Here is a 25,711-nt window from a genome sequence, read left to right on the forward strand (position 1 = left end):
CTGCCATCCTGTAATAGAAACTCCACTGTATTGTATGCTTTAATTGCACTTTAATTATTTGCAAATCCCACTCAGAGGAATTGGAGGAACTTTTTTTTAACTTTAATTTAGTGAACAAATCATAAAAGTAAATAACAAAAGGAATCCCAGGGAATACTCAATCATTAATTTTATGCACCTCTCAAAATCTCATGAAGTTTTAGCTCCTCTAATTTTCAAGGTTATGGATATTTTGTTTTTTTTTAAAAAATGATGCTGCCAAAAAAAGTGATTTCTGTTCTTCATCATCCTAAAATGAAGCTGTGTTACATATACCTTGCTGACATCAGTAACATGTTGATTGATGTTTCCAAGGTGCCTTGGACATCAAAACAGTATTAAAATATACATTTTTAAAGTCCATAATATTACTGGAAGACGTGTATTCCAGCATCTCCAGAAGTTGTGAATGCTTCAACACTGGAAGTTTTTAAGAAGAGATTGGACAACCATTTGTCTGAAATGGTATAGGTTTCCTCCCTGAGCACGGGGATGGACTAGAAGACCTCCAAGGTCCCTTCCAACTCTATTATTCTGTATTCTGTTATCTCTTTCTAAATGGCTTGCCATTGTGGAGATGTTTAATGTCTTTATTCAGATATTAATATAAACACAATAAAAGAGACATGATAGCAGTGTTCCAATATCTCAGGGGCTTCCACAAAGAAGAGGGAGTCAAACTATTCTCCAAGGCACCTGAGGGCAGGAGAAGAAGCAATGGGTGGAAACTAACCAAGGAGAGAAGCAACTTAGAACTGAGGAGAAATTTCCTGACAGTTAGAACAATTAATTAGTGGAACAGAAGTTGCCTCCAGAAGTTGTGAATGCTCCAACACTGGAAGTCTTTAAGAAGATGTTGGAGAGCCATTTGTCTGGAACGGAATAGGGTTTCCTGCCTAGGCAGGGGGTTGGACTAGAAGACCTCCAAGGTCCCTTCCAACTCTGCTATTGTATTGTAATGTATCCTAAAAGAAAAATTTATTTTAAATTTCAGATTTCTACTATATCTTTTATCATTCTTCTCTTTTATCTTTTATCATTGTTCTATGGGCCTCTCTTTTCATACTACAGACAGTCCTCAACTTATAACAGTTCATTCAGTGACCGTCAAAAGTTACAATGGCACTAAAAAAGGGTCTTAGGATTGTTTTTCACACTTATGACCATTGCAGTATCCCCCTCAGTCATGTGACCAAAACTCAGACCCTTGGCAACTGGCAACTCATATTTATGACGGTGGCAATATTCCGGGATCGTGTGATCACTTTTTGTGACCTTCTGACAAACAAAATCAATGGAGAAGCCATATTCCCTTAACAGCCCCGTGACTAACTCAGTGGTAGTCAACCTCGTCCCTACCGCCCACTAGTGGGCGTTCCAGCTTTCATGGTGGGCGGTACGGGTTTTGTCCAATACTGAAGTACTTTCCTTTTTAAAATTTAATTGGCTTCCCTATTTTATAAATCACCATTACTGTGGAACCGGTGGGCTGTTAGAAAATTTTACTACTAACAGAGATACAAAAGTGGGCGGTAGGTATCAAAAGGTTGACTACCCTGGACTCAGGGCCGGATTTTCCTCTAGGCTAACTAGGCTTCAGCCTAGGGCCTCAAGATCAAGAGGGGCCTACATTCAAATTTTTAGCAAAATTAAAATTACACTATTCTAAAAACAGTGAACACTAAAACACTGAACCGAAAATAAGGAGAAATTCTACGCATATGACTAATAAACAAACATAAAAATGTATTGGTTAAGATCGTTCCAGCCCCGCGGCAGTTGGGGAGCCCGGCACCATAGGTCGGGTGAGAGGCGCGGCCGCTCCCAGTACCCGCCCCGTCGACACGGAGCCCACCAGCGGCCAGGCAGGTGAGGGTGAGGGGGCCGAGCCGGGCAGCTGAGCGCAGCAGGGGAGGCGGCTGGCCTCGCTGCCTTTGCCGCAGAGCAGAGCCGCTCTCCGTCGGGAGGCCAGCTATATATATATTGATATATATTGATATATATCACAGTAATGATGTATTTTATTGTCTCTCATGTTATTTCCAAACTTAAAAATGGGAGGTGAAAGGGCCTCATAAGTGGAATAGCCTAAGGCCTCTTTTCATCTAAATCCGGCCCAGGCTGGACTAACTTAAGACCTGCAGTGATTCAACTTAAGAACTGTGGCAAGAAAAGTCGTAAAGTGGGACAAAGTTCACTGAGCCACTGTCTTGCTTAGCAATAGCAATAGCAATAGCAATAGCAGTTAGACTTATATACCGCTTCATAGGGCTTTCAGCCCTCTCTAAGCGGTTTACAGAGTCAGCATATTGCCCCCAACAACAATCCGGGTCCTCATTTTACCCACCTCGGAAGGATGGAAGGCTGAGTCAACCCTGAGCCGGTGAGATTTGAACAGCCGAACTGCAGAACTGCAGTCAGCTGAAGTAGCCTGCAGTGCTGCATTTAACCACTGCACCACCTCGGTTGTTTGGGCAACAACAACTTTAGGCTCAATCGTGGCCGTAAGTCGAGGACTGGCTGTAGTGGAGCATGCTACCATTGTCTTCAATAATCTGTTGCTTAATCTTATTAAACCATATTCTTGCTCTCACCCGCCCTGCCTCCAAAATAAGTGGGTAATGAAAACTACGGGATTAGATTCTGGAAAAGGCAACCTTCAATTTATGACAGAGAGCAGCACAATAGCAGAGGTGGAGAAGCATAATTTGGAAATGAAAATAAAAAGCACAGAGTAATGGAATCACAAAATAAATGTTTTGCATAGTCAAAGTCCGCGAACTTGCCTCCAGAAGTTGTGAATGCTCCATCACTGATGGGGGGGAGGGTCGTGCGCGGTCTTGCCACACCCATAATGCTATGCGCATGACCACAGTGTGCATGCGCGCATGACCAGCGCTCCACCCTCCCATTTTTGGCGTGCTTTTTCGCCCTCCCCAGGTTCCGGAGGCTTTATAGAAGCCTGGGGAGGGTGAAAACAGCTTTCCTGGCCCTACCCAGAGATTTCAGGAGCTTCCCTGAAGCGTCTGGAGTGTGAAAAACAGGCCCTATGGGCAAACTGGAAATTCGGGAACGGACTTCCAGTTTGCTCATAGGGCCGGTTTTAGCCCTACGGAGCCTTCAGGGGCCTCCAGGAGGCTTCCCTGAAGGCTCTGGAGGGCGAAAAACGACTGTATGAGCAACCTGGAAGTGACTTCTGGTTTGTCCATAGAGCCGGTTTTAGTCCTCCAGAGCCTTCAGGGGCGTTCAGGAGGCTCCCCCGAAGGCTTCAGAGGGGGAAAAACAACCGTACAAGCTACCCTGGCAAATGGCTCCGCGTGCCACCTGTGGCACACATGCCATAGATTTACCACCATGGGTATAGGTTCTCCTGCTTGAGTAAGGGGCTGGACTAGAAGACTTCCAAGGTCCCTTCCAGATCTATTCTATTCTATTCTATTCTATTCTAACAGCAATGCTGGACTTCTTCAGACTAAGGAAGATCTTCAGAAGGAAACACATTTCTAGATGAAATTTGGGGAACTTTTTTTGAGGGGGGTTGTCAAAAGATCCCCCCTTTAAAAACCTAATCTCTGTAGGGAAATGTTTCTTGCTGAGATTTTTTCCAATCAGTTGCTTGCACATAAGAAGTAAGAGGAAGCTTAGCTAGTAATATCCTCAGCACATGCTGCTCTGCGTGTAGTTGTGGAACAAGGCGACTGTGTGAACAGAGAACCTGAGGATCACAAGGTAGTCTAATGTGAACCAGGACTTATTTTCCAAATATCTACAAGTAAGGCCTACTCTCTCTCTCACGCGTCTCTTACATTTCTACACCAGAGGTGTCAAACTCCTGGTCCGCGGGCCGGATCTGGCATGCCGGGTGTTCAGATCTGGCCCATGGGACCGCCCTGGAAACAGTGAAGGATTGGCCCACGGTGCCTCTGCCAGTGAAAACAGGGCTCCGGCGGGCTGCATGTGGCCCTCGCAAGCTCCGTTTTCACCGGCAGAGGGTTGCAGGAGGCTGTCGCAGCTGAAAACGGAGCTCGGGAGCCCATTTTCGCAAACAGAGCACTCGGACCACCACAGGTGCCCCTGACGCGAGTGATGTTGAGCTGGCCATGCCCAGACGACCCCTACAGATCAAACACAACCCTGATGTGGCCCTCAATGAAATTGAGTTTGACACCCCTATTCTACAGCATTCAATTTGATAGATGCCTTTATCCTGGTCAGTACAACCTGATTCATAAGTATTTAGGTGGTCAGGCCTCAGGGAGACTAATTAATAGCACTTGGTGCACCCAGAACTATGGTTTATGAGGAGCTACCATGGAGAAACCCCTCGTAAACTAGTTTATGGCTGCACTGGTTGAGTGATCCTGTTGTAGACATACTAAATTACCCACCTAAACAAGAACAGGGATTCCTGCAGAGACCCAGGGGGGAAGCCGCATCTTGTGGGTTGTTTATTTAGGACTCATGTTTTTCCTTCCTACGTTCTTTTGTTTCTCACTGCACCCTGACAATCTTCTCGGGATGGGGATCTTTGGATCATGACAAAGTCTCCTCGGAGGTATATTTTTGTGAAGGGAATTCCAACGAGAGTCCGGCGTTATGCTCATCTAGTTAAAGCAACTCCATGTAAAATCAATCGTTGGAAGCAGAATCGTTCTGGCAATTGCCTATATTAACTGAGCCAGGGAAAGAGGGAAAGAAGGTGAATAGGAGGAGAGAGGAAGGAAGGAAGGAAGGAAGGAAGGAAGGAAGGAAGGAAGGAAGGAAGGAAGGAAGGAAGGAAGGAAGGAAGATGAATAGGAGGAAGTGGGAGGGGGGAATGTGAATAGGAGGGGAGAAGGAAGGAGGGAGGGAAGAAGATGGATGGGAAGATGGAGGGAGGGAAAGAAAGGAAGGGAGGGAGAGAGGAAGGGAGGGAGAGAGGAAGGAAGGAAGGAAGGAAGGAAGGAAGGAAGGAAGGAAGGAAGGAAGATGACTAGGAGGAGGGAGGGAAGACACCCCTACTCCTAGAAGAATGAAATATTTTGAGTACTATTAAAAAGACATAATATTATATTTCCCTGGATGAGAAATGGAGAAACATGTTCTTGGAAAGCAGCCCCCACCTTTCTTAATAGACCTCAGCAGATGTCAGCACTTAAGAGATGAAGAGATAGCTAGCTCTATTCATAAGCATTAGCCCTCAGCCACAGTAGGTATTGCCCAATGAACCCCTTCATTGCATCAGCCATAAGCTTGTCTCAGATAACCTGCAGAGCCAGCTAGGATCCCTACCACAGCCAATAGAATACATGTTCTTGCACAGGAACAGGAAGCTCAAGTTCAAAACTCAAAGAAGGTGGTATAAATACCCCTCACTCTCAACTCTGTGTGGTCAGCTGCCCAGAACCATGTGCTTGGTGGCTACGCTTCACCATTAAACCCTCTTTCCAATCAGCCTCCAGCCTCCATTTTGTCTCCAGTGCCTTTCTCCCTGCTTGGAACTGAATCAGATGGATATTTCTTCCAATAGAAGGAAGGAAGGAAGGAAGGAAGGAAGGAAGGAAGGAAGGAAGGAAGGAAGGAAGGAAGGGAGGGAGGAAACTTGGCCTACATGCATATCTTTAGCAAGTCAAAGCACAAAGCATTGGGGAATCCTTCCTGAGACCAAGTAGCATTTTTTCCCCTACTAGTATTAGAATTCATATCAGTTTCTATTTTTATTAAAAACAAGGGATACCCTGTCTTCTTTTGCGAGGAAATAAAAAAATATTCATCCACTTCCGTGTACCAGTCTTGTTCAAGCATTCCCAGATAGAATTCCTGTGCACGCAGGTACAGCTTGTTCACCGACAAACACACAAAAAACACCCTGCAGGCACACTCAGGGCATTCGCACCGAGGAAAATTAACACCGAAAACCCGACGTTTTTTTAACCCAGTGGTTCCCAAACTTGGCAACTTTAAGACTTGTGGACTTCAACTCCCAGCAGAGCTGGCTGGAGAATTCTGGGTGTTGAAGTCCACAAGTCTTAAAGTTGCCAAGTTTGGGAACCACTGTTTTAACCCAAAGGCGAAATAAATAAGACACACCCACCCCTTCCAATAAATAAATAAATAAATAGACACCCATCCGTTCTGACCGTTTCTAAAATCGCGCCTACATACACACCGAGAGCTGTACAAAGCCTGGCGGATATTGGATACACCAACGGAAAGTGAAAAGAAAAAATCATTTTAGAAAATCCATACTTGGCTTCCATTCGAGCAGTTTCTTCCATCATCGTGTTCCTCCCGTAGGTTCATAACGCATATCCGTTTTTACAAAATGCATGCTTGTATTTTTTTTTTCCAAATATATATATATGTATATATTTATATATTTTTCCATAAGGATTTGACCCGGCAAGCAAAAAAAGTAACCTTCCTTTTTCCTGCCTTGTTCTTAAAGAAGAATTTTTTTGTAAAAAAAAAAAAAAAAAAAAAAGTTAATACGGTCTAATACATTTCTAGCGTTTTAAAAAAAAACAGAAAGAGAGAACTGACAATGGTTCGCTCGGTATATGGGACCATTTATGGTGCATGCTTGATTCAGCAAAATAAAAAAAGAAGAATAGAAAGAAATCGAGGAAAACTGATTTCTGTTTTAACCTCTTTCTAACCGCCTCCGGTTTTCTTCCTTTTATTTCCCCCTTTTGGATCCAAGAAAGCAGGCCAGGAAAAAGTAAAACAATTTCTCCAAAGGAAGAAGAGATAGAAAATCAAATCGACATAATACCTGATGCTTCGATAGAGATACCGTTTGTTAGTGGCATGACACTAGCAGTGGAATTGTGCGCGTGCACCCGTAACCCACACACTCAACACTCGCATACACAGCCCCAGCTCACATACATCACGACCTGCTCGTGAAGGAGAAGAAAGAGGTTTTGGGGTTTTGTTTTTGTTTTTTAGGTCAAGCGTGCCAAAGGGCACGAGAAAGCTCACAGGTGCGTAACTTTGGAATTGAAATACCCACTTCCCATCACCTCAAAATCTCGGATCGCGGAGGGAAGGTTAATTGTAAGGCATTAATTTTTGCTGGAAAATAAAAGTCTAGGTCCATGCTTCGTGCGCCAGAGCTGAGTTCAGAGGAGTGCTCTCCTTCCCTTGAATATGTAGTTTTCTTTCTCTCTCTCTCTTTCTCTCGAATTTAAGCTAACCTCGCTCTGGTTCACTCGAGGAATTGTTTTTCGTTTTAGAAAATAATAATCTTAGGAAACAAACATCACCCATCCGCCCCCACCCACCCCCCACAAAACCCCGCCAAGGAAATGCCTTTCAGATAGATTTGCGCCGTCTCATCAACCTGTGATGGTCCGTAAAGCTGTGCAATCCAGGGGAGATCGAACTGATGGGGGAGGGAAAGAGGCTGTTTTTTAATGTGCTTGGTGAGATCTCCTCGATCTTGTAGGAGATGGAGTGAAAGTATTGGAGGTTCAGCTTGGAGCTGAAGGAATTTTGGTGGGAAACCACCCGGCTGGTGTATTCGTGGGACCTGTAACACATGCAGGAACAATCGGACTGAAGATCCGTCACCTCGGCCTTGTACCGCGGGCGGCCATGTTGAGAGTCTTCTTGAATGTGGACCACCATGCTGCTCCGGTTTCCCGCCACGGAGGCCCTCTCCTCGGCCTCCCGCCTCTCTTCCTCGATGTTCATGAACAACCTGAGGACAACCAGATTGAGAAAGGCTCCGATGACAGTTAACCCCACCAGGATGTACATAAAGCTAAAGGCCACGTAGAGCGGCTTCCTCTGAAGGGCTCCTTTCGTCTGAAGGGCCACGTAGTCCCCGAACCCGATTGTAGTCAATGTGATGAAACAGTAGTAGAAGGCCTGGAAGAAAGTCCACTCTTCGCAGTGAGAGAAGGCAGCTGCTCCGATGCAGAGAGTCCCGATACAGGAGAAGAAGCCGACGGCCACCATGTTCTCCATGGAGACGTCGGTGGTCCTCATCCGGCAACACTTTTTCATCCGTTGCAAGAGGTACTTGACAAATGTGTTCATGCGTTCGCCAAGGCTCTGGAACATGACAAGGGTGAGTGGGATGCCCAAGGCAGCATAGCACATGCAGAAGGCCTTCCCCGCATTCGTCCCAGGGGCGGCGTGGCCATAACCTGTAGAAGCAAAAGGACAACATGTATAAGTGATGGAAGAGAGGGACAGGGATGATTGCAATCAGGGGTGGGCCAGAAGGATGAAGATGACTAGAGCCCTTGAGATATGAGGAAAGTACGGAATGTTTGGGGCTCTTTGTAGGGTTGGAAAGAAGTGTTCCGATATCTCAGGGGTTTCCACAAAGAAGAGGGAGTCAAACTATTCTCCATGGCACCTGAGGCTAGAACAAGAATCAATGGGTAGAAACTAATCCAGGAGAGAAGCAACTTAGAACTAAGGAGAAATTTCCTGACAGTTAGAACAATTAATCAGTGGAACAACTTGTCTCCAGAAGTTGTAAATGCTCCAACACTGGAAGTCTTTAAGAAGATGTTGGATAGCCAGTTGTCTGAAATGGTATAGGGTTTCCTGCCTAGGCAGGGGGTTGGACTAGAAGACCTCCAAGGTCCCTTCCAACTCTGCTATTGTATTGTATCGTATTGTAAATGAAGGACTTTACTCCCTTGTTCCAAAGGTATTTTTTTTTCTCCAAAAGGCAACTGGACTTTCTTGGGTTTTTCCCTTTGAAAACGTTTTGCTTCTCATCCAAGAAGCTTCTTCAGTACTAAAGAAGCTTCTTGGATGGGAAGCAAAATGTCAAATTGTCCAGCTCATGGTTGTCCCAAAGGTGTTTTTTCTTCGAAAGGCAACTGGACTTTCTCGGTATTTTCTTTAAAAATGTTTCGCTTCTCCTCCAAAGAAGAACTGAAGAAGCTTCTTGGATAACAAGCAAAACATTTCCAAAGGAAAAAAAAAATAAAAAAAGGGCAGTTGCCTTTTGGAAAAATCACCTTTGGTATAATAAAACTCAGAAAGGACCTCTTCCTTCTTGAATACCCTCAATTTATGATTGCATCACTGAGCGACGGAAATTCTGGTTGCCATTGTTAAGTTGAGGCCTACCTGTAAAGGTGATGTCATTACAGCTACTACCATGTTTCCCCCAAAATAAGACAGGGTTTTATTTTCTTTTAACCCTGAAATAAGCCCTTGGCCTTATTTTCAGGGAGGTCTTATTATTTTTGAGGTGCAGGAGGCACTGAGCATGGTCACCTCATGGCTGCTACAGTGTTGCAATATTTTTGGGGAGGGCTTATTTTCCAGGGAGGGCTTATTTTAGCGCATATGCTAAAAGCCCGATTGGACTTATTATCCAGGGAGGTCTTATTTTGGGGGAAACAGGGTAACAGATACCTTATGTGTATTGTAGTCCACAGAACTGGGGGGGGAGGGAATCACGGTCCAAAATATAGCTGCCATCCTGGCCACAGGAAGTTGTCCAGTTGATTGCTTAGGGCAGTGGTGGGATTCAAATAATTTAACAACCGGTTCTCTGCCCTAATGACCATCTGGGTAGGTGGGGTTCGGTAGTCATGTGACTGGGTGGGCGTGGCCAACTCAAGGTCACTCAGGTCGATGGGTGCTTTGCCTTAGCTGTTTCAATGTAAGAAGGGTTAATCGGAGAGGCAGTTTCTGTAAGCAGGTCAATAAAGATTAGGCTAGAAACAATGCTAGAATGTTTCCTTCCTGCCTTCCTTACAGGATTAGCCCTGTAAAGTGGAAAAAAACAAAAGGAGATTTCTTCCAACAGTTGGTTCTCTGAACTACTTAGAAAGTTACCAACCGGTTCTCCTAAATAGGTGCGAACTGGCTGAATCCCACCACTGGCTTAGGGCCATCCCCGTCTAAGTGATGCTTTTTCCTCAAAGGAGCAAAATTCCTCATTACCTGGAAATGCACTTTTTACAAATCACCAGTTAACTCCATGCATAGTTTCCCAGGGCTGGCTTCAAGCACATCAAATCCGCCCAGATTAATTTCCTACATGGAACATTTTTTAGAGAGAATGTTTGGCGCATATGGGCTACCTGAAATGATTCCGCATCAGAAAAATGCTGAATATCGTTTTTTCATCCTGCAATCCAGAATTAGAATCACTGGGAGTCATGGGGTACATAAACTTACATTATTATTGTTAATAATATTTCATTAATAATCATAAAATTCACAATTAACAGACTTAAATGATTATTAAATGCAGTCAGTTGATCTGAAAAAAAGTAGAAGGGGTGTAGGGGGATTGGACTAGAAGAACTCCAAGGTCCCTTCCAACCAGAGGTGGTATTCAGCCAATTCTGACCAGAAATGGTAGCAGAAATTTTGAGTAGTTCAGAGAACCGGCAAATAGGCTGGCCACGCCCCTGCTGCCTTCCAGCCTCCCAGCTGATCTTATTTTGTTGTCCTGAACAGGAGAATGGAGCTGGGAAGCAGGTTAGTGGGGAGGGGAAGGAATGGGGGGTTGCAGTATCCTCCCCCTGCCACGCCCACAAAGCCACGCCCACAAAGCCACACCCACAGAACCAGTAGTAAAAAAAATTGAATCCTACCACTGCTTCCAACTCTATTATTATATTCTGTTCTGTTTTGTTCTGTTCTATTCTACATGCTACACTCGAGGGAAAATACTACTATAGGTAGTCCTCGACTTATGACCATAAATGAACCCAAAATTTCTGTTGTTAAGTGAAACATTTGTTAAGTTTTGCCCCATTAACTTTCTTGCTACAGTCATTAAGTGAATCACTGCAGTTGATAAATTAGCAACCCAATTGTTAAGTGAATCAGGCTTCCCCATTGATTTTGCTGGTGAGAAGCTTGCCACAAAAGGAGATCACGTGATCTTCGGATACAGCAATGGTAGGACATATGAACCACTTGCCAAGTATCTGAGTTTTGATCATATGACCATGCTGCAAAGGTTATAACTGTGAAAACTGGTCATAAGTCACTTTTTTCAGTGCCATTGTAACTTTGAACAGTCACTAAATGAACAGAAGAAGAAGAAGAGGAGGAGGAGGAGCAGAAGAAGAAGAAGAAAAACAAGAGGAAGAGGATGAGGAGGAGCAGGAGGAGGAGCAGGAGGAGAAGAAGAAGAGGAGGAGGAGGAGGAGCAGGAGGTGGAGGAGGAGGAGGAAGAAGAGGAGGAAGTGGTGGAGGAGGAGAAGGAGAAGAAGGAGGAGAAGAAGAGGAGGAGGAGGAAGAAGAAGAGGAAGAAGAAGAGGAGGAGCAGGAGGAGAGGAGGAGCAGGAAGAGGAAGAAGAGGAGGAGGTGGAGGTGAAGGAGAAGGAGAAGAAGGAGAAGAAGAGGAGGAGGCCACATAACACCCCAGATTTAAACAATTGTTGATAAGTAATAAAAGTCTAAATAGTGGATGTGGCAATAACCTGGAGACAGCAGAAGAAAAGAGAAAGAATTGGGGGGGGGGAATCACAAAATACAAATACAGTGCAAAGATCTTCAAATAGAAGTAGCAAAGATAGCACTAATTGTTATAGCTGCCTTGGGTGCAATCCCAAAATACCTGGTGAACCACTTGAACACTATTGACATTGACAAACTCAACAACAGTCAATTGCAAAAGGCAATTTTATTTTACATCCTGCAAGGATACCTCTGACGTGCTTTGGAGAATAGGTTGGACAGCCTTTCAAATATTGGAAGGCTACTATTTCATCACCCCAATCTTTCTCTTCATTAGACTAGACATAGACAGTTTCTGAAAGCATTCATCATATATTTTAGCCTCCAGCCCCCTTTGTTACTCTTTTCTAATAATCCAGGTAGCAGTTTCCACATGCCAGTGGAGGCTTAGTTATGGTAATTCAAGTTTTATTTATTTATGAAATTTATTTGTGGCTCATGACTCTGGGAAGCTTACAACATAATTCCTGCCCCTGCCCCCCAGAAATTATAGCCAAATATAACTTGTCTATGGAGATTCTTGGTCATCCAGGTCATGGTTGTCCCAAAAGTCATTTTTCAAGAGCTAACTGGACTTCCTGGTTTTTCTTTGAAGACATTTTGCTTCTCGTCCAATAAGCTCTGAAGAAACTTCTTGGATGAGAAGTGAAACATCTTCAGAGAAGAACCAGAAAGTCCAGATGGCTCTTGAAAAAGCACCTTTGGGACAAGTATAATTTGCTTTGGTCAATGCAATGTCAAACTATTTTTGACTCAAACCAAAGAACTCCCTTGAAAAAGTTCTCCAAGAAACAGCTTCGGGTAGGCATACAAGGTTTGACTGTCCCAACCTCCAGATTTTCTCTTTCTGTCCCGTAGCTGAGCTGATTTCCACCAAATCTTGTCTACAAGTGAATTTCAGGGCAAAGGAAATGCTGTTTGGAACATATATTTTATTTGTAAAATTTCCTATGATTTCTTTTATTGATTATGTGCTAAGAGGTTATTGTCAACTCTTAATGACCACAGAGATACATTCTCTCCAATATTAATTACAGCAGGGGTGTCAAACTCAATTTCATTGAGGGCCACATCAGGGCTGTGGTTGACCTCAGGGGGGAGCATGGCCAACTGGGTGGGTGTGGCCAACTGGGTGGGAGTGGCCAGCTTGACACCACTCCCCCAAAGTGGTGGCATGTTTCCTCTTCCCATTGGGTAGACTGGGCCGAAGCAAAATGGGCCGGCCCCTTACATTTTCCAGGACAGCCCCATGGGCCGGATCTGACCACACCATGGGCCACATCTGGCCACAGCCCTTGTGTTTGACAGCCCTGATTTACAGACTGCTTTTCTGCAAGGGTATGCTTAAAGCGGTGGACAATTTACAGCAAATAAATCAAGTGTCGTTTTCATTTTTCACTGGGAGATTGGATGATCACCAAGTTCCAGTTTTTCACACTGTATGACTCTGAAACAAAAATTAATTGTGAAACTTACTACCAGCGAGGAGACTGTAGAAGATGCCAACAGCTGGCTGACTTTCCCCATGCTTAGAAGCCAAGTAAGATCACATCTGTTTAGTAATTTGGAAATATTAGGAAAGCACTCTACAGTGGGAAGAGACAAAACCAGTGGTGGGATTCAGCCAGTTCGCACCTATTTGGGAGAACCAGTTGTTAACTTTCTAAGCAGTTCGGAGAATTGGTTGTTGAAAGAAATCTCCTTTTGGTTTTTTCCACTTTACAGGGCTAATCCTGTAAGGAAGGCAGGAGGGAAACATTCTGGTGTTGTTTCTAGCCTCATCTTTATTGACCTGCTTACAGAAACTGCCTCTCTGGTTAACCCTTATTACATTGTAGCAGCTAAGGTGAAGTGCCCATCGACCTGAGTGATGTTGAGCTGGCCATACCCACACAATCACATGACCACTAAACCATGCATACCCAGCTGGTCATTATGGCTGTTAAATTATTTGAATCCCACCACTGGACAAAACTACCCCCGGAAGAAGAGAATAACAATTTATTCATTATCACCAAGAAAAACTGGGCCGTTGTCTTCAGGCACTCATTAAGGATCAAAGTGAACTCAAGCACATGTTTATCTTTAGGACAATAAGGCACCACCAGTTACAAACTCTGAATGTCCCTTTAAAGAAACCTATAAATAGCTGGCTTAAAAACCTCTGATTATTCCAACTGTTATTCTTGGGAAGACTACAAAGTGCATGATATGAGCAAAACACAAGTGTGTTTTGCAAGCTGTAAACTGAGCAAAAAAAATTGAACACAGTAGAATTGCAAAGGGAGCCAACTTCCTTTGATGCGAGCAGTGGTGGGTTTCAAATTTTTTTACAACCTCTTCTGAAGGTGTGGCCTGCTTTGTGGGAGTTGAAGTCCACAAGTCTTAAAGTTGCCAAGTTTGGGAACCACTGTTCTAGTCCAACTCCCTGCTCAGGCAGGAAACCCCACAGCATTTCAGACAAATAGTGGACCAATCTCTTCTTAAAAGCCTCCAGTGATGGAGCATCCCAACTTCTGAAGGCAAGCCCTTCCACTGGTTAATTGTTCTCATTGTTAGGAAATTTCTCCTTAGTTCTAGGTTGATTCTCTCCTTGATTAGTTTCAATTGTTTCTCGTCTTGCCTTCTGTTGCTTTGGAAAATAGATTGACCCACCCTCTTCTTTGTGGAAATGCCTCAAATATTGGAATACTGCTATCATATCACCCCTAGCCCTTCTTTTCTCTAGACTAGCCCAGAGGTGGGTTCCTACCAGTTCGCACCTATTCGGTAGAACCGGTTTGTCAAATCTACCGAACCGGTTAGAAGAGGTTCCACCAGTGGACCCGGAAAGCAGGCCACACCTACAGAAGAGGTTCCAAAATTTTTTGAAACCCACCACTGGTTCTTGGATATGATTATTCTACACTATCATGCTCCTATTTATAAAACTCAGTGCCTCTGTGAAAGGTAAGGATGACTACTGCGTTTGTGGTGCAATCAGAACATGGCGTGTGTTGAAGTTGTTTTAACGCAAACCAAAGATGCCTTTTAAAAAACAAGTTTACATCCTATTCTTATGCATGCCAGTGCTGTGTGTGAGGTAATTTAAGGTGGTTCTGACAAGTGTCGTCGGCATCTTCATATCCGGTCACGTGGGCAGCAAGCCACTCCCATCCAGTCACATGGGCAGCAAGCCACTCCCACAAAGGAGGCCACACCCACAGAGTAGGTTCGAACAATTTTTGAAACCCACCACTGGACTAGCCATACCCAATCTTCATATCTTTTAGTCTCCTTAATCTTCTTAGTTGCTCTTCTCTGCACTCTTTCCAAAGTCTCACCATCTTTTTCATAATGCAGTGACCAAAACTGGATGCTACAGCAACGTAGTTATACTACTACAGTAGTTACACTACTGGATACTGTAGTTACAGAAACCAGTTGGTTCTTTCTTTACATTGCTAGTTGCTTCAGGTTTGATGTTCTCCTACTTCGAAATAATGCATTGGCATTTGATCAATCTGAGATGTAAATAAAATAAAAACTCATTAAAAAAAAAAACCAAGCCATCCATGCATTTTGGCTCAATGGAGAGGAATTGACAGTGCTTTCCCCTTAGGAATTTGTGGAATTCCATTTGCAGAACAAGACAATTTGAAGTGGCATGAGATCATCTGCCTTGACATCATCATGCATATTTGTCAATCAAATGCCTCCATCTAAATGTTGGCCTGGGTGGCCAAGCCAACTCTGAGAAAGACATAAGTAGAACTGATGTGATTAAGAACATCATTAAGAATGCACTTCAAGGCACATTTCCACAAGGGGCAAATTGGACCGAGCTCCAGGTGCCTTTCCTCCCCCCCCACAAAAAAAATATGGGAGGGGTTGGATGAAAGCAGAAGCTAATGAGGTCAGGATTATATATTCAGTATCTCATGTCTTGTCTTGTCTCATCTAAGTCTGCCCTGATACAACCCAGTAACTATGAAAGGAATTCACATGAGTCTGAACATCAGGAAGGAATGTGAGGCTGGATTCACATCGCATGGCAGGCAAGATCTGAATGGAGCTGACAGGTTAGTAGAGCAACATCTAACCAAGGATGGTGATTTTGGGGGGGGAAAGCGAATACTCAGGCTTTGAATGACAGGCTACTAGGAAATCTCTGAGTGGTAGGCCAGACTACGAAGTCAACATCTCAAAGTAAGAAGCTAAGAATTAATGACTTCCATGTTATGGCCAAGAAAACTACAAAGACTTGGTAGCTGAGTTTTGACGTCAGCTGGCGTTGAGCTGAACTCAACAGCTTTTATCGTTGTGGTCCAGCATACAGGACTTGCAGGCAGTTGCTTAGCAACCATTCAAAGTTACAATGGACCTCCCCAGGTGATACTTCTGGCCCAGTTGTCAAGGCTCCAGCTAACAGGTCCCACAGATCAGAACTCTGAGACTTGGCTCCTTCTCAATGACCTTCTTTATTGAGAACATCATATCAGCACAGCTTCAAAGGAAAACTAACTCTGAATCTTTCCCGCCATTACAGTATAATGAGACTAGGAAATAAGCCAATCCCCAAGTGTTACAGGTCATGTTGGCCAATCCCCAAGTGTTACAGGTCATGTTGGCCAATTGGGTTAATTGGCGGGCTCTCCAAGACTCCTTCCCCAATCTTATCCGTTGCCAGTAGAGATGACCTTGATTCTCACAAGAAAGCTCTCTGTTGTATCTAGTAAGGCATTCCAACCTCCTTCCTGACTTCCCTCACTGTGTGGCAACTGAGGAACAGAAAGATGGCTGCTGCCAGGTTCAGTTCGAAGTTGACGCCAGTTTCGACGGCTACCCTCATTACCCCGCAGATACCTGATTTGGGGCACTTGATAACTGGTCCATATTTTACAAACTATTATGAGCAGGTTCTTCCTCCAAGATAGTTGGAGTTTTCATAGCATGTGCAATTGACTCACCTGTAACCTGAACTTAATAATGGGGAGGAACATAATAGTGATGGTGAGCATAGCAATGATTGGGCACTATGTAATAAAATGAAATTCAATGGTGAAAAGAGTAAGGTTCTACATTTAGGCAAAAAAAAATGCACAATACGGTATAGGTGGTACCACTACCTAGTAGTAATTGTGAGAGGGATCTTGGAGTCCTAGTGGACAACCATTTAAATAGGAGCCAGCCGTGTGCAGCAGCTGCCAAAAAAGCCAACACAGTTCTAGGCTACATAAACAGAGGGATAGAATCAAGATCACCTGAAGTGTTAATACCACTTTATAATGCCTTGGTAAAGCCACACTTGGAATACTACATTCAGTTTTGGTCACCACGATGTAGAAAAGATGTGGAGACTCTGGAAAGAGTGCAGAGAAGAGCAACAAAGATGATTAGAGGAGTGGAGGCTAAAACATATGAAGAACGGTTGCAGGAACTGGGTATGTCTAGTTTAATGAAAAGAAGGACCAGGGGAGACTTGATAGCAGTGTTCCAATATCTCAGTGGTTGCCACAAAGAAGAGGAAGTCAAACTATTCTCCAGGGCACCTGAGGGTAGAGCAAGAAGCAGTGGGTGGAAACTAATCAAGGAGAGAAGCAACTTAGAACTGAGGAGGAATTTCCTGACAGTTAGAACAATTAATCAGTGGAACAGAAGTTGCCTCCAGAAGTTGTGAATGCCCCAACACTGGAAATCTTTAAGAAGATGCTGGATAGCCATTTGTCTGGAACGGAATAGGGTTTCCTGCCTAGGGAGTGGGTTGGACTAGAAGACCTCCAAGGTCCCTTCCAACTCTGCTCTTGTATTGTATTGTATTAATGATAATGATAGAAGGAAAACAAACTCTACCGCATCATCTCCTTGCCCTAGCAGCTTTGAGAGCTGCAGTCAGAGAACAGCAGCCTTGTCTTCCTTTTAAGGAGATTAAAAGAAAAGCATCAATCTTATGATTTAATGATCAATTTCATTAAAAACAAGGGAAAGGATAACCTTCTTGTAGCTTGCATTGCCAAATGCCCCATTACAATAGAATCGAATAAGGCATTTAGTGTTGATAAATATCCAAACTGTGTCTCCAATAGAATTCTAAGGGGTGGGGTGGGATCTCAGACACAGATCTGATGGGTGGGATCTGGGCTCCAATAGCTTGAGAGAGCATAATCCAGTGATGGCTAACCTTTTTATTGTTGGGTGCCAAAAACTTGAGCATGCACACTCAATAGCGCATGTGTGCCTGCCAGCACCCACATTGCAAAGCGTGCTCCACATGTGCATGTATGCACAACCCTCCCCCCCCCACATGTACCACACTGCCGGTGCAGTGCTCACCACCAAGATAGCAATAGCAATAGCAGTTAGACTTATATACCGTTTCATAGGGCTTTCGGCCCTCTCTAAGCGGTTTACAGAGTCAGCATATCTCCCCTAACAATCCGGGTCCTCATTTCACCCACCTCGGAAGGATGGAAGGCTGAGTCAACCTTGAGCCGGTGAGATTAGAACCGCTGAACTGCAGATAAGATGAGCTTGGTATTTCCTCCAGGGGGCCAAGGGAAAGCCGTTTTTACCCTCCCCAGACTCCAGCAAAGCCTCCAGAGCCTGGGGAGGGAGAAAAATGGGCCTACCAGGCCTACCGGAAGTTCTGAAACAGACCACTTCCAGCCTCCAGAGGGCTTCCAGGGGGCTGGCGGGAGGGGCATTTTCGCCCTTCCCAGACTCCAGGAAAGCCTCCAGAGCTTGGGGAGGGAGAAAAATGGGCCTACCAGGCATGCACGAGTATGCGCATGCAATAGTGTGCCAGCAGCCATAATGCAAAGCATGCACAACCCCCCTCCACACATGCGCTGCATTGCCGGTGCACTTCTCACCACCAAGTCAAGCTTGGTATTTCCTCAAGGGGGCTGGGGGAGGCTGTATTTGCCCTCCTCTGGCTCCAGGAAAGCCTCCAGAGCCAGAGGAAGGCAAAATATGGGCCTACCGGAAGTTCGGAAATGGATCATTTCCGGCTTCCAGAGGGCCTCCGTACGGCCGGGGGAGGTTGTCTTCACCCTCCCCAGGCTCCGGAAGATCTCCTGTAGCCTAGGGAGGGTGAAAACAGCCCGGCCCTCGGAAGAGACTGAAAATCAGCTGGCCAACATGCACATGCACGCTGGAGCTGAGATAGCGCAACGGCTTGCATGCCCGCAGAGATGGGTCCACGTGCCCACCAGAGGTATGCATGCCAAAGGTTCAGCATCATGGGCATAAACCACACAAGACTTCAGTTAGCGCTGAAATGATAAATTTTGAATACATAAGTCAGAAGTAGGTTAGTCTCCTCCAGATCCCATCTGCCAGCCAATGTCGGCTGGCGACTCCCCGGGGGAGAGCCTTCTCTGTTGCAGCTCCGGCCCTCTGGAACGAGCTCCCTGTTGAGATCCGGACCCTTACTACCCTCCCGGCCTTCTGCAAAGCCACCAAGTCCTGGCTGTTCCAGCAGGCTGGGGGGGGGGGGGGGCTGAGAAGCATTTACCTCCACGGAAATTGTGAATGTTAGTTTTGTTTTTAATATGTTGTCTTTGTCTCGTTTTCCCCCTTTCCCTTGTCTTTTGTGAGCCGCCCGGAGTCCTCCAGGAGTGGGCGGCATACAAGACAAATAAGTAAGTAAGTAAGTAAGTAAGTAAGTAAGTAAGTAAGTAAATAAATAAATAAATAAAGTAAAGTCACTGAGACCATTAGGAGGCACGTCCCCAAAATAAAGTCATAAAGGAATTGGAATTCGTGGAAACAAAGGTATCTGAACACAAATCCTGGAACACACACAATTCTGAGTTTGCCTGTGAGATAACGAGATGGCTGGGTGGAGTCATTGAAGCAGTCGGCGTGAGCTTAAATGGACTGCAGAGGATGGTAGAGGACAGGAAGGCCTGGAGGAACGTTGTCTATGGGGTTGCGATGGGCCAGACATGACTTCGCAGCCAACAACAACGACAAGCCTTGTACTTCCTGCACATTCAGGTAGCACACTGTCCATTCAAATTTCTGCTCCCTGAAGGCACTCTTCTTCTCCTACAGTCACAAAAGTGTGCATCTTCACTCCTAACACAGTTCCTCTGGAACCAAAACGGGCTGTTTTTTTTCCACACACGCCAAAATTGATGACATGCACACAGGATCATCAAGGAGTCCTTTAAGTAGAAATAATTGCAATCTTTCCCAAGGAATGGAATGTTTTTTCCACACTTTGCCTTAAGGTTGGATACATCCCAAAAAACAAAACATTGATCTCTTTTTTTTAGAAAAAAAAAAGGAATGAAATCTGAAAATTTTCATGCAAAGGCATGAAATGTTTTAACACCTTTTGCCTCCTTGAGAGCGGAGCTGCTTCTCAAAGTCACTTCTCTGTCTCTCTTTTGCTTCCTTTGACCTTGTGCTGATCTTCAGTCCTGGGGTGAGGCATCTGTTTTGGTATACAAGCTTGCCATGACATCACCCACACCAAATTTAGCAACGTCTCATCCTCAGCAAAAACTGAGTGAATCACCAGATCCAGGCAGGACTTGGTGGAGGTGTGAGCAAATGAGGGCAAGATTTTCAAGGGTGAGAAAAGCAAAATGATCCAAGGTGAAGAAGACAACCAAAGAGAAGAAATAGGCGCTAGTCGTCACTTATAAAGCCCTTCATGGTATTGGACCTGGGTACTTGAGAGACCACCTACTGCCAATTACCTCCAAGAGACCGATCAGATCCCACAGATTAGGCCTCCTCCGAATTCCATCCGCCGGCCAATGCCGGCTGGCGACTACCCAGAGGAGAGCCTTCTCTGTGTCTGCTCTGACCCTCTGGAACGAGCTCCCCGTGGAGATTCGAACCCTCACCACCCTCCAGGCCTTCCGCAAAGCCCTTAAAACCTGGCTGTTCCGACAGGCCTGGGGCTAAAGAGTTTTTGCCCCCCTTCTCGAATGGTATGGTTGTTGTGTGTTTTTAAAATTTTGTATTGTTATGTCTCATCTTTTTTATTCCCTTGTCTGTACCCCCTTCCCTGATTGAATTGTGAGCTGCCCTGAGTCCCCTTCGGGGAAAAGGGCGACATACAAATGTAATCAATCAATCAATCAATCAATCAATCAATCAATCAATCTACGTTTTATTTATTTATTTATTTATTTCATTTCAACCTCAGCGTAAATATTTCCTTTTTAATGTCTCAAGCAACAACCTCACCTGCATGGCTAATCATCAGAGATTATGGCAGCTTCGGTCTATAACATTCGAAAGGATCCCCAATTGGACATTCATTGATAGTCATTAGAGGTACTTGCAGGACCTAAATCTGGATTGGTCACCGGGATCAGAGATTTTGTCTTCTGAGCTTTTGGACTCATGCTGGGAGATTCTGTCTAGGGGCTGGAGAGAAACTCCATGAACATCATGGTCTCCAGCAACGTTATCCTGGGATACGTATATTCCAGCAGTGGGTTTCACTTATTTTTACCACTGGTTCGCCATGCGCGTGCACATTTCCTTCGCACACGCACCTTCTGTGCATTCATCCAGCCTTCTGCACATGTGCTCAATCTGTATATGGCCCGAAAAACAGCCCAGAAAAAGGCCTCCTCTTTTTGACTGTTTTGGGGGCATTTTCCAGGGTATTTTCCGGAGCATTTTTCAAGGCATTTTTTGGGCCATTTTTGGCCCAAAGCCCCAGCAGCACTCTATAAGCCCCCATAAGGCTATTCATGCAAAAAAAAAAAAAGCATTGTCAAAAAATGGGCCCGTTTTTGCAAAAAATGAGCCATTTTTTTGCTCGTTTCTCCCCACCCACCCCTCCAGGGCACTCTGCAAGCCTCTCCAAGACTATTCATGCCTTTTTTTAAAAGGGGGGGAGCCAGTTTTCAAGAAAAACGGGCCATTTTTGGGAGGCTTGCAGAGTGCAAAAGCTTTTTTCCCCCCTTTCGGAAAACTCTTTAACTGATTGATTGGTGAGGATTAGATTGATCAAGTGCTGTGGCAGCAGAAATAAAGTCTTAGGTGCTGCAGATTGTCAGCGATTTCCTTCTCCAGCACATGGATAAATATACCTGGAAATATCTATCTAACTACCTAACTACCTAACTACTCCCTCTCTCTCTCTCTCTCTCTCTCTCTCTCTCCCTCCCTCCCTCCCTCCCTCTCCCTACCTATCTACTGTATTTCTCTCTCCCCCACTCTATCTACCTACATACCTACCTACTCTATATATATATATTTCTCTCTCTCTATCCCTCTGCCTACCAACCTACCTACTCTCTCTCTCCCTCCTTACCTATCTACTGTATTTCTCTCTCTATTTCTATTTTTCTCTCTCTATCCCACTACATACCTACCTACACCCTCTCTCTCCCCCTACCTACCTACTGTATTTCTCTATCTCTATTTCTCTTTATCTACCTACCTACCTAACTACTGTCTCTCCCTACCTACCTACTGTATTTCTCTCTCTTTCTCTCCCTCTCTTTCCCTCTATCTACCTACCTACTTTTTTAAAAATTTCCCTCTTCAAAACCTTGGTGCATCTTATACTCCAGTGCGTCTTACACGCCGAAAAATACAGTAGTTTCCACCTATTCCTTCTTGTCCTGTCTTCAGGTGCTTTGAAGAATAGCTTGACTCTCTCTTCATTGGAGGCAGCCCCTGAGATATTGGAACTGCTGTCATGTCATCCCTAGTCGTTCTTTTCACGTATTACAACCAACCATAGAATTACAATAGAGATGTTGAGGTGGTCGGCACTTTGAGTGACTATCAACAATAAATGAACCTTTAGTTAAGAAATACACTGCAGACTAGCACTCGGTAGGATAGCAATGACAGCTTTGGAAAAGATACTCAGATGCCAGGATGTGTCTACGCTTACAAAGATCAAAATCAAGAAGACAGTGCCTTTCTCAGTGATGTTCTATAAAGGGAAAGTTGGACTTTGAAGAAATAGGATACAAAGAGTATTGATGCTTTTGAACTTTGCTGTTAGATAAGGCCCCTGAGAATGCCATGCATAGCCATTAAAACACACAAACGGATAGCAAAATGAATCGATCCAGAGACACTTCAGGCCGGCTCAAATGAACAGGCTCTAATTATCATATTTTGGACATGTTATGCAAAAGCCCAGCTCCCTAGAGAGGTCCATAGTGCTGGAAGGAAAGGGAAAGACAACTGGCAGCGAAAGAGAGTGGGTTAGATTACAGAAACGATGAGTACACTTTTGGAAGACCTGGAGAGCCAGGTTGGACAGAGGTCATCCCGAAGAAGATCTATCTATATGAATAGAAAATAGAGCAGAGCAGAAGAGAAGAGAAGAAAAGGCTCTGGAGGCCCTCTGGAAGCCGGAAATAGTCCCATTTTTGGCTTTCCAGAATTTCTGGAACTCCCGTTTTTCATCCTCCCCAGGCTCTGGAGGCTTTCTTTTTTTTTTTTTAATTTATTTTATCAATTTCATATATACATTCACAATTATATGATCTCATAACTGTTATTAATAATATGTATTTATAACAATTTTTCCCTACTGTTAACAATATACTTGAAGATTGCTTTCTTAACATCCCATAGATCCATCTTATCTTACAATGGTCCTACTTCTTCTTCCCTCCCTCCCTCTTTCCTTCCCTCGTTTCTTCTCTCCTACTCCCCTTCCTTCCCTCCTTCCTTCCCTCCCTCCTTCCCCTTCCCTCCTTCTCTCCTTCCTTCCTTCCCTCCTTCCTTCCCTCCCTTCTTTTCTCCTTCTCTCCTTCCTTTCCCCCTTCCTTTCCTCCTTCCTTCTCTCCTACATTCCCTCCTTCCTTCCCTCCTTTCTTCTCTCCTTCTCTTCTTCCTTCCCTCCTTCCTTCCCTGTTCCTTCCCTCCTTCCTTCCCTCTGGAGGCTTTCTTCGAGCTTCCAGGAGGGTGCAAATGTCCTCCCCTGGGCTCCAGAAGAGCTCCAGAGTCTGGAACTGGGCCTGTTTTCAGACTTCCAGGAGGCCTGCTTTCAGAACTTCCAGGAGGCCCATTTTTCACCCTTCTCAGGCTCCGGAGGTTTTCCTTGAACCTCCAGGAGGGCAAAAACAGTCTCCCCAAAAATGTGCCTGTTTCTGGACTTCCAGAACTTCTGGGAGGCCTGTTTTTTGCCCTCCCAGAGTCTCCCTGCACTTACCTGGCATCTACCGGTTCAGCAAACCAGAAGTAAAATTAGCAGTTGGTTTGCCCGAACTGATCTGAACCAGCTCAATCCCACCCCGGCCAGGCCTCTCCACATCATCCGATCCTGCACTGCTTCTTTGAGTTGTTCTATGCTCTGGCTGGTGTCTACTCCCTATTATTTAAGCAATTATAGTCATGACCTCTGTCTTTTCTGGAGTGGTAATGGCCACCTTAGATTACTGCATTCATTCACTATTAGTCCCAAATTATCCTTAGCTGCCAGCTCAGCTATGAATCTGCTAATAATACTTCAACACCTGCTATGAGACAATCTTTTTTTCTGAATTCAGAGGCTCGTCCAGAAGGAAATCCCTCCAATATCAAAAAGATTCAATGCATTAGGAAAGGATAATCTTGGCTCAGAAAGTCCCATTTGTCTTCCTGAGGACATCAGGGAAAACATAGACTGCACTTAACAAGCAAGAAAGGAAAACCTATGCTCAGTGTGACTAGAGGCTTTCAATTGTCCTAGCCCTGGCAACACTAATACTTTCCATTTTCATTTGAATCGGTTCCACCACAAAACCGCGTTCAACTAAAGGGCGCTCAACGAAACCGCGTAGCTGACGTCATCACAGCGCGACAACAGTGCGGAGAAAAAAGCACGCTGTAAACGCTAAACCTAAAATTAACCCCTAAACCTAAACCTAACCCCCCTAAACCTAATCCTAAACCTAACCCTAAACCTAACCCTTAACCTAACCCTAAACCTAATCCTAACCCTTAACCTAACCCTAAACCTAACCCTAACCCTTAACCTAACCCTAACCCTAACCCTAACCCTTAACCTAACCCTAAACCTAACCCTAAACCTAACCCTAAACCTAACCCTAAACCTAATCCTAACCCTTAACCTAACCCTAAACCTAACCCTAACCCTAACCCTTAACCTAACCCTAACCCTAACCCTAACCCTTAACCTAACCCTAAACCTAACCCTAAACCTAACCCTAAACCTAACCCTAAACCTAACCCTTACCTTAACTTGAATCGGCTTGCTTTCAAAGTGCTATTTAAAGCGCCCTTCTTTCTCCGCGCTCGCTGTTGTTGCCCTGCTGATGACGTCAGCGACGCGGTTTAATCGGGCACGCTTTAGTCAAGCGCGGTTTTGTCGTGCCACGATTTGAATCTTCTCCCTGATAATCACCATGCTTTCAAACAAAAGCATGAAAATACTCCAAGCTTATATCAAGAATGGAGCTGCTGTTGAAATCCATCTCTCCCATATTTCCCAGGGTTCATGGAAACTGGCCAAATGTCACCCAATCTTGTTTCTTTGGCAGAAGGTTCCGGAACCTTCATTTCCATTTACCCTATCTATTTTTCTTCTTAATTTGAGTCTTCCACATTCACATCTTCCATTTTTTGACATCAGAAGGATCCAGTGTGGTATGGTAGTGAAGCATTTCGACTAGGATAGGAAAGAATTAGGTTCAAGACCACTCTTTGCCATGACAGCTTACTGGGTGACTTAGGGCAAAGCACTCTCTTTCAGCCCAACTCTCGAGGTTGTTGAAGTGTCGGAGGAGGGGAGGAGGAGGAAGAGGAAGAAGGAAAAGGAAGAAGAGGAGGAGGAGGAGGAAAAGGAGGAGGAGGAGGAGAAAGAGGAGGAAGGAGAAGGAGGAGGAAGAAGGAGGAGGAAGAAGAAGAAGAGGAGGAGGAGGAAGGAAGAGGAGGAAGAAAAGGAGGAGGAGGAAGAAGAAGAAGAGGAGGAGGAGGGAGGAGGTGGAGGAAAAGGAGGAGGAGGAGGAATAGGAGGAGGAGGAAGGAGGAGGAAGAGGAAGAAGAAGAGGAGGAGGAGGGAGGAGGAGGAAAAGGAGGAGGAGGAGAAAGAGGAGTAAGGAGGAGAAGGAGGAAAGAGGAAGAGGAAAAGGAGAAGAGGAAGAGGAGAAAGAGGAGTGAGGAGGAGGAAAGAGGAGGAGGAGGAGGAGAAGAGGAGGAGGAGGAGGAAGAGGAGGAGAAAACAAGAAGAGGAGGAGGCGGAATAGGAGGAGGAAGGAGGAGGAGGTAGAAGAAGAGGAGGAGTGAGGAGGAAAAGGAGGAGAAGAAAGAGGAG

The 25,711-nt window shown here is 44.9% G+C and overlaps 1 protein-coding gene across 1 annotated transcript in view; it reads right to left on the reverse strand.

Annotated features, from left to right (window-relative positions):
* Window positions 1-7,335: 7,335 nt before the first annotated feature.
* The window catches only part of KCNK9 (potassium two pore domain channel subfamily K member 9), a 103,319-nt gene continuing 84,943 nt past the window's right edge, over window positions 7,336-25,711 (reverse strand). Inside the window, exon 2 of the mRNA XM_032222207.1 lies at window positions 7,336-8,174. Within this exon, the coding sequence (XP_032078098.1) occupies window positions 7,336-8,174 (839 nt within the window). The remainder of the gene's footprint in view (window positions 8,175-25,711) is intronic.

Source organism: Thamnophis elegans, chromosome 8, assembly GCF_009769535.1.
Source record: "Thamnophis elegans isolate rThaEle1 chromosome 8, rThaEle1.pri, whole genome shotgun sequence".
Taxonomy (NCBI): Eukaryota; Metazoa; Chordata; class Lepidosauria; order Squamata; family Colubridae; genus Thamnophis; species Thamnophis elegans.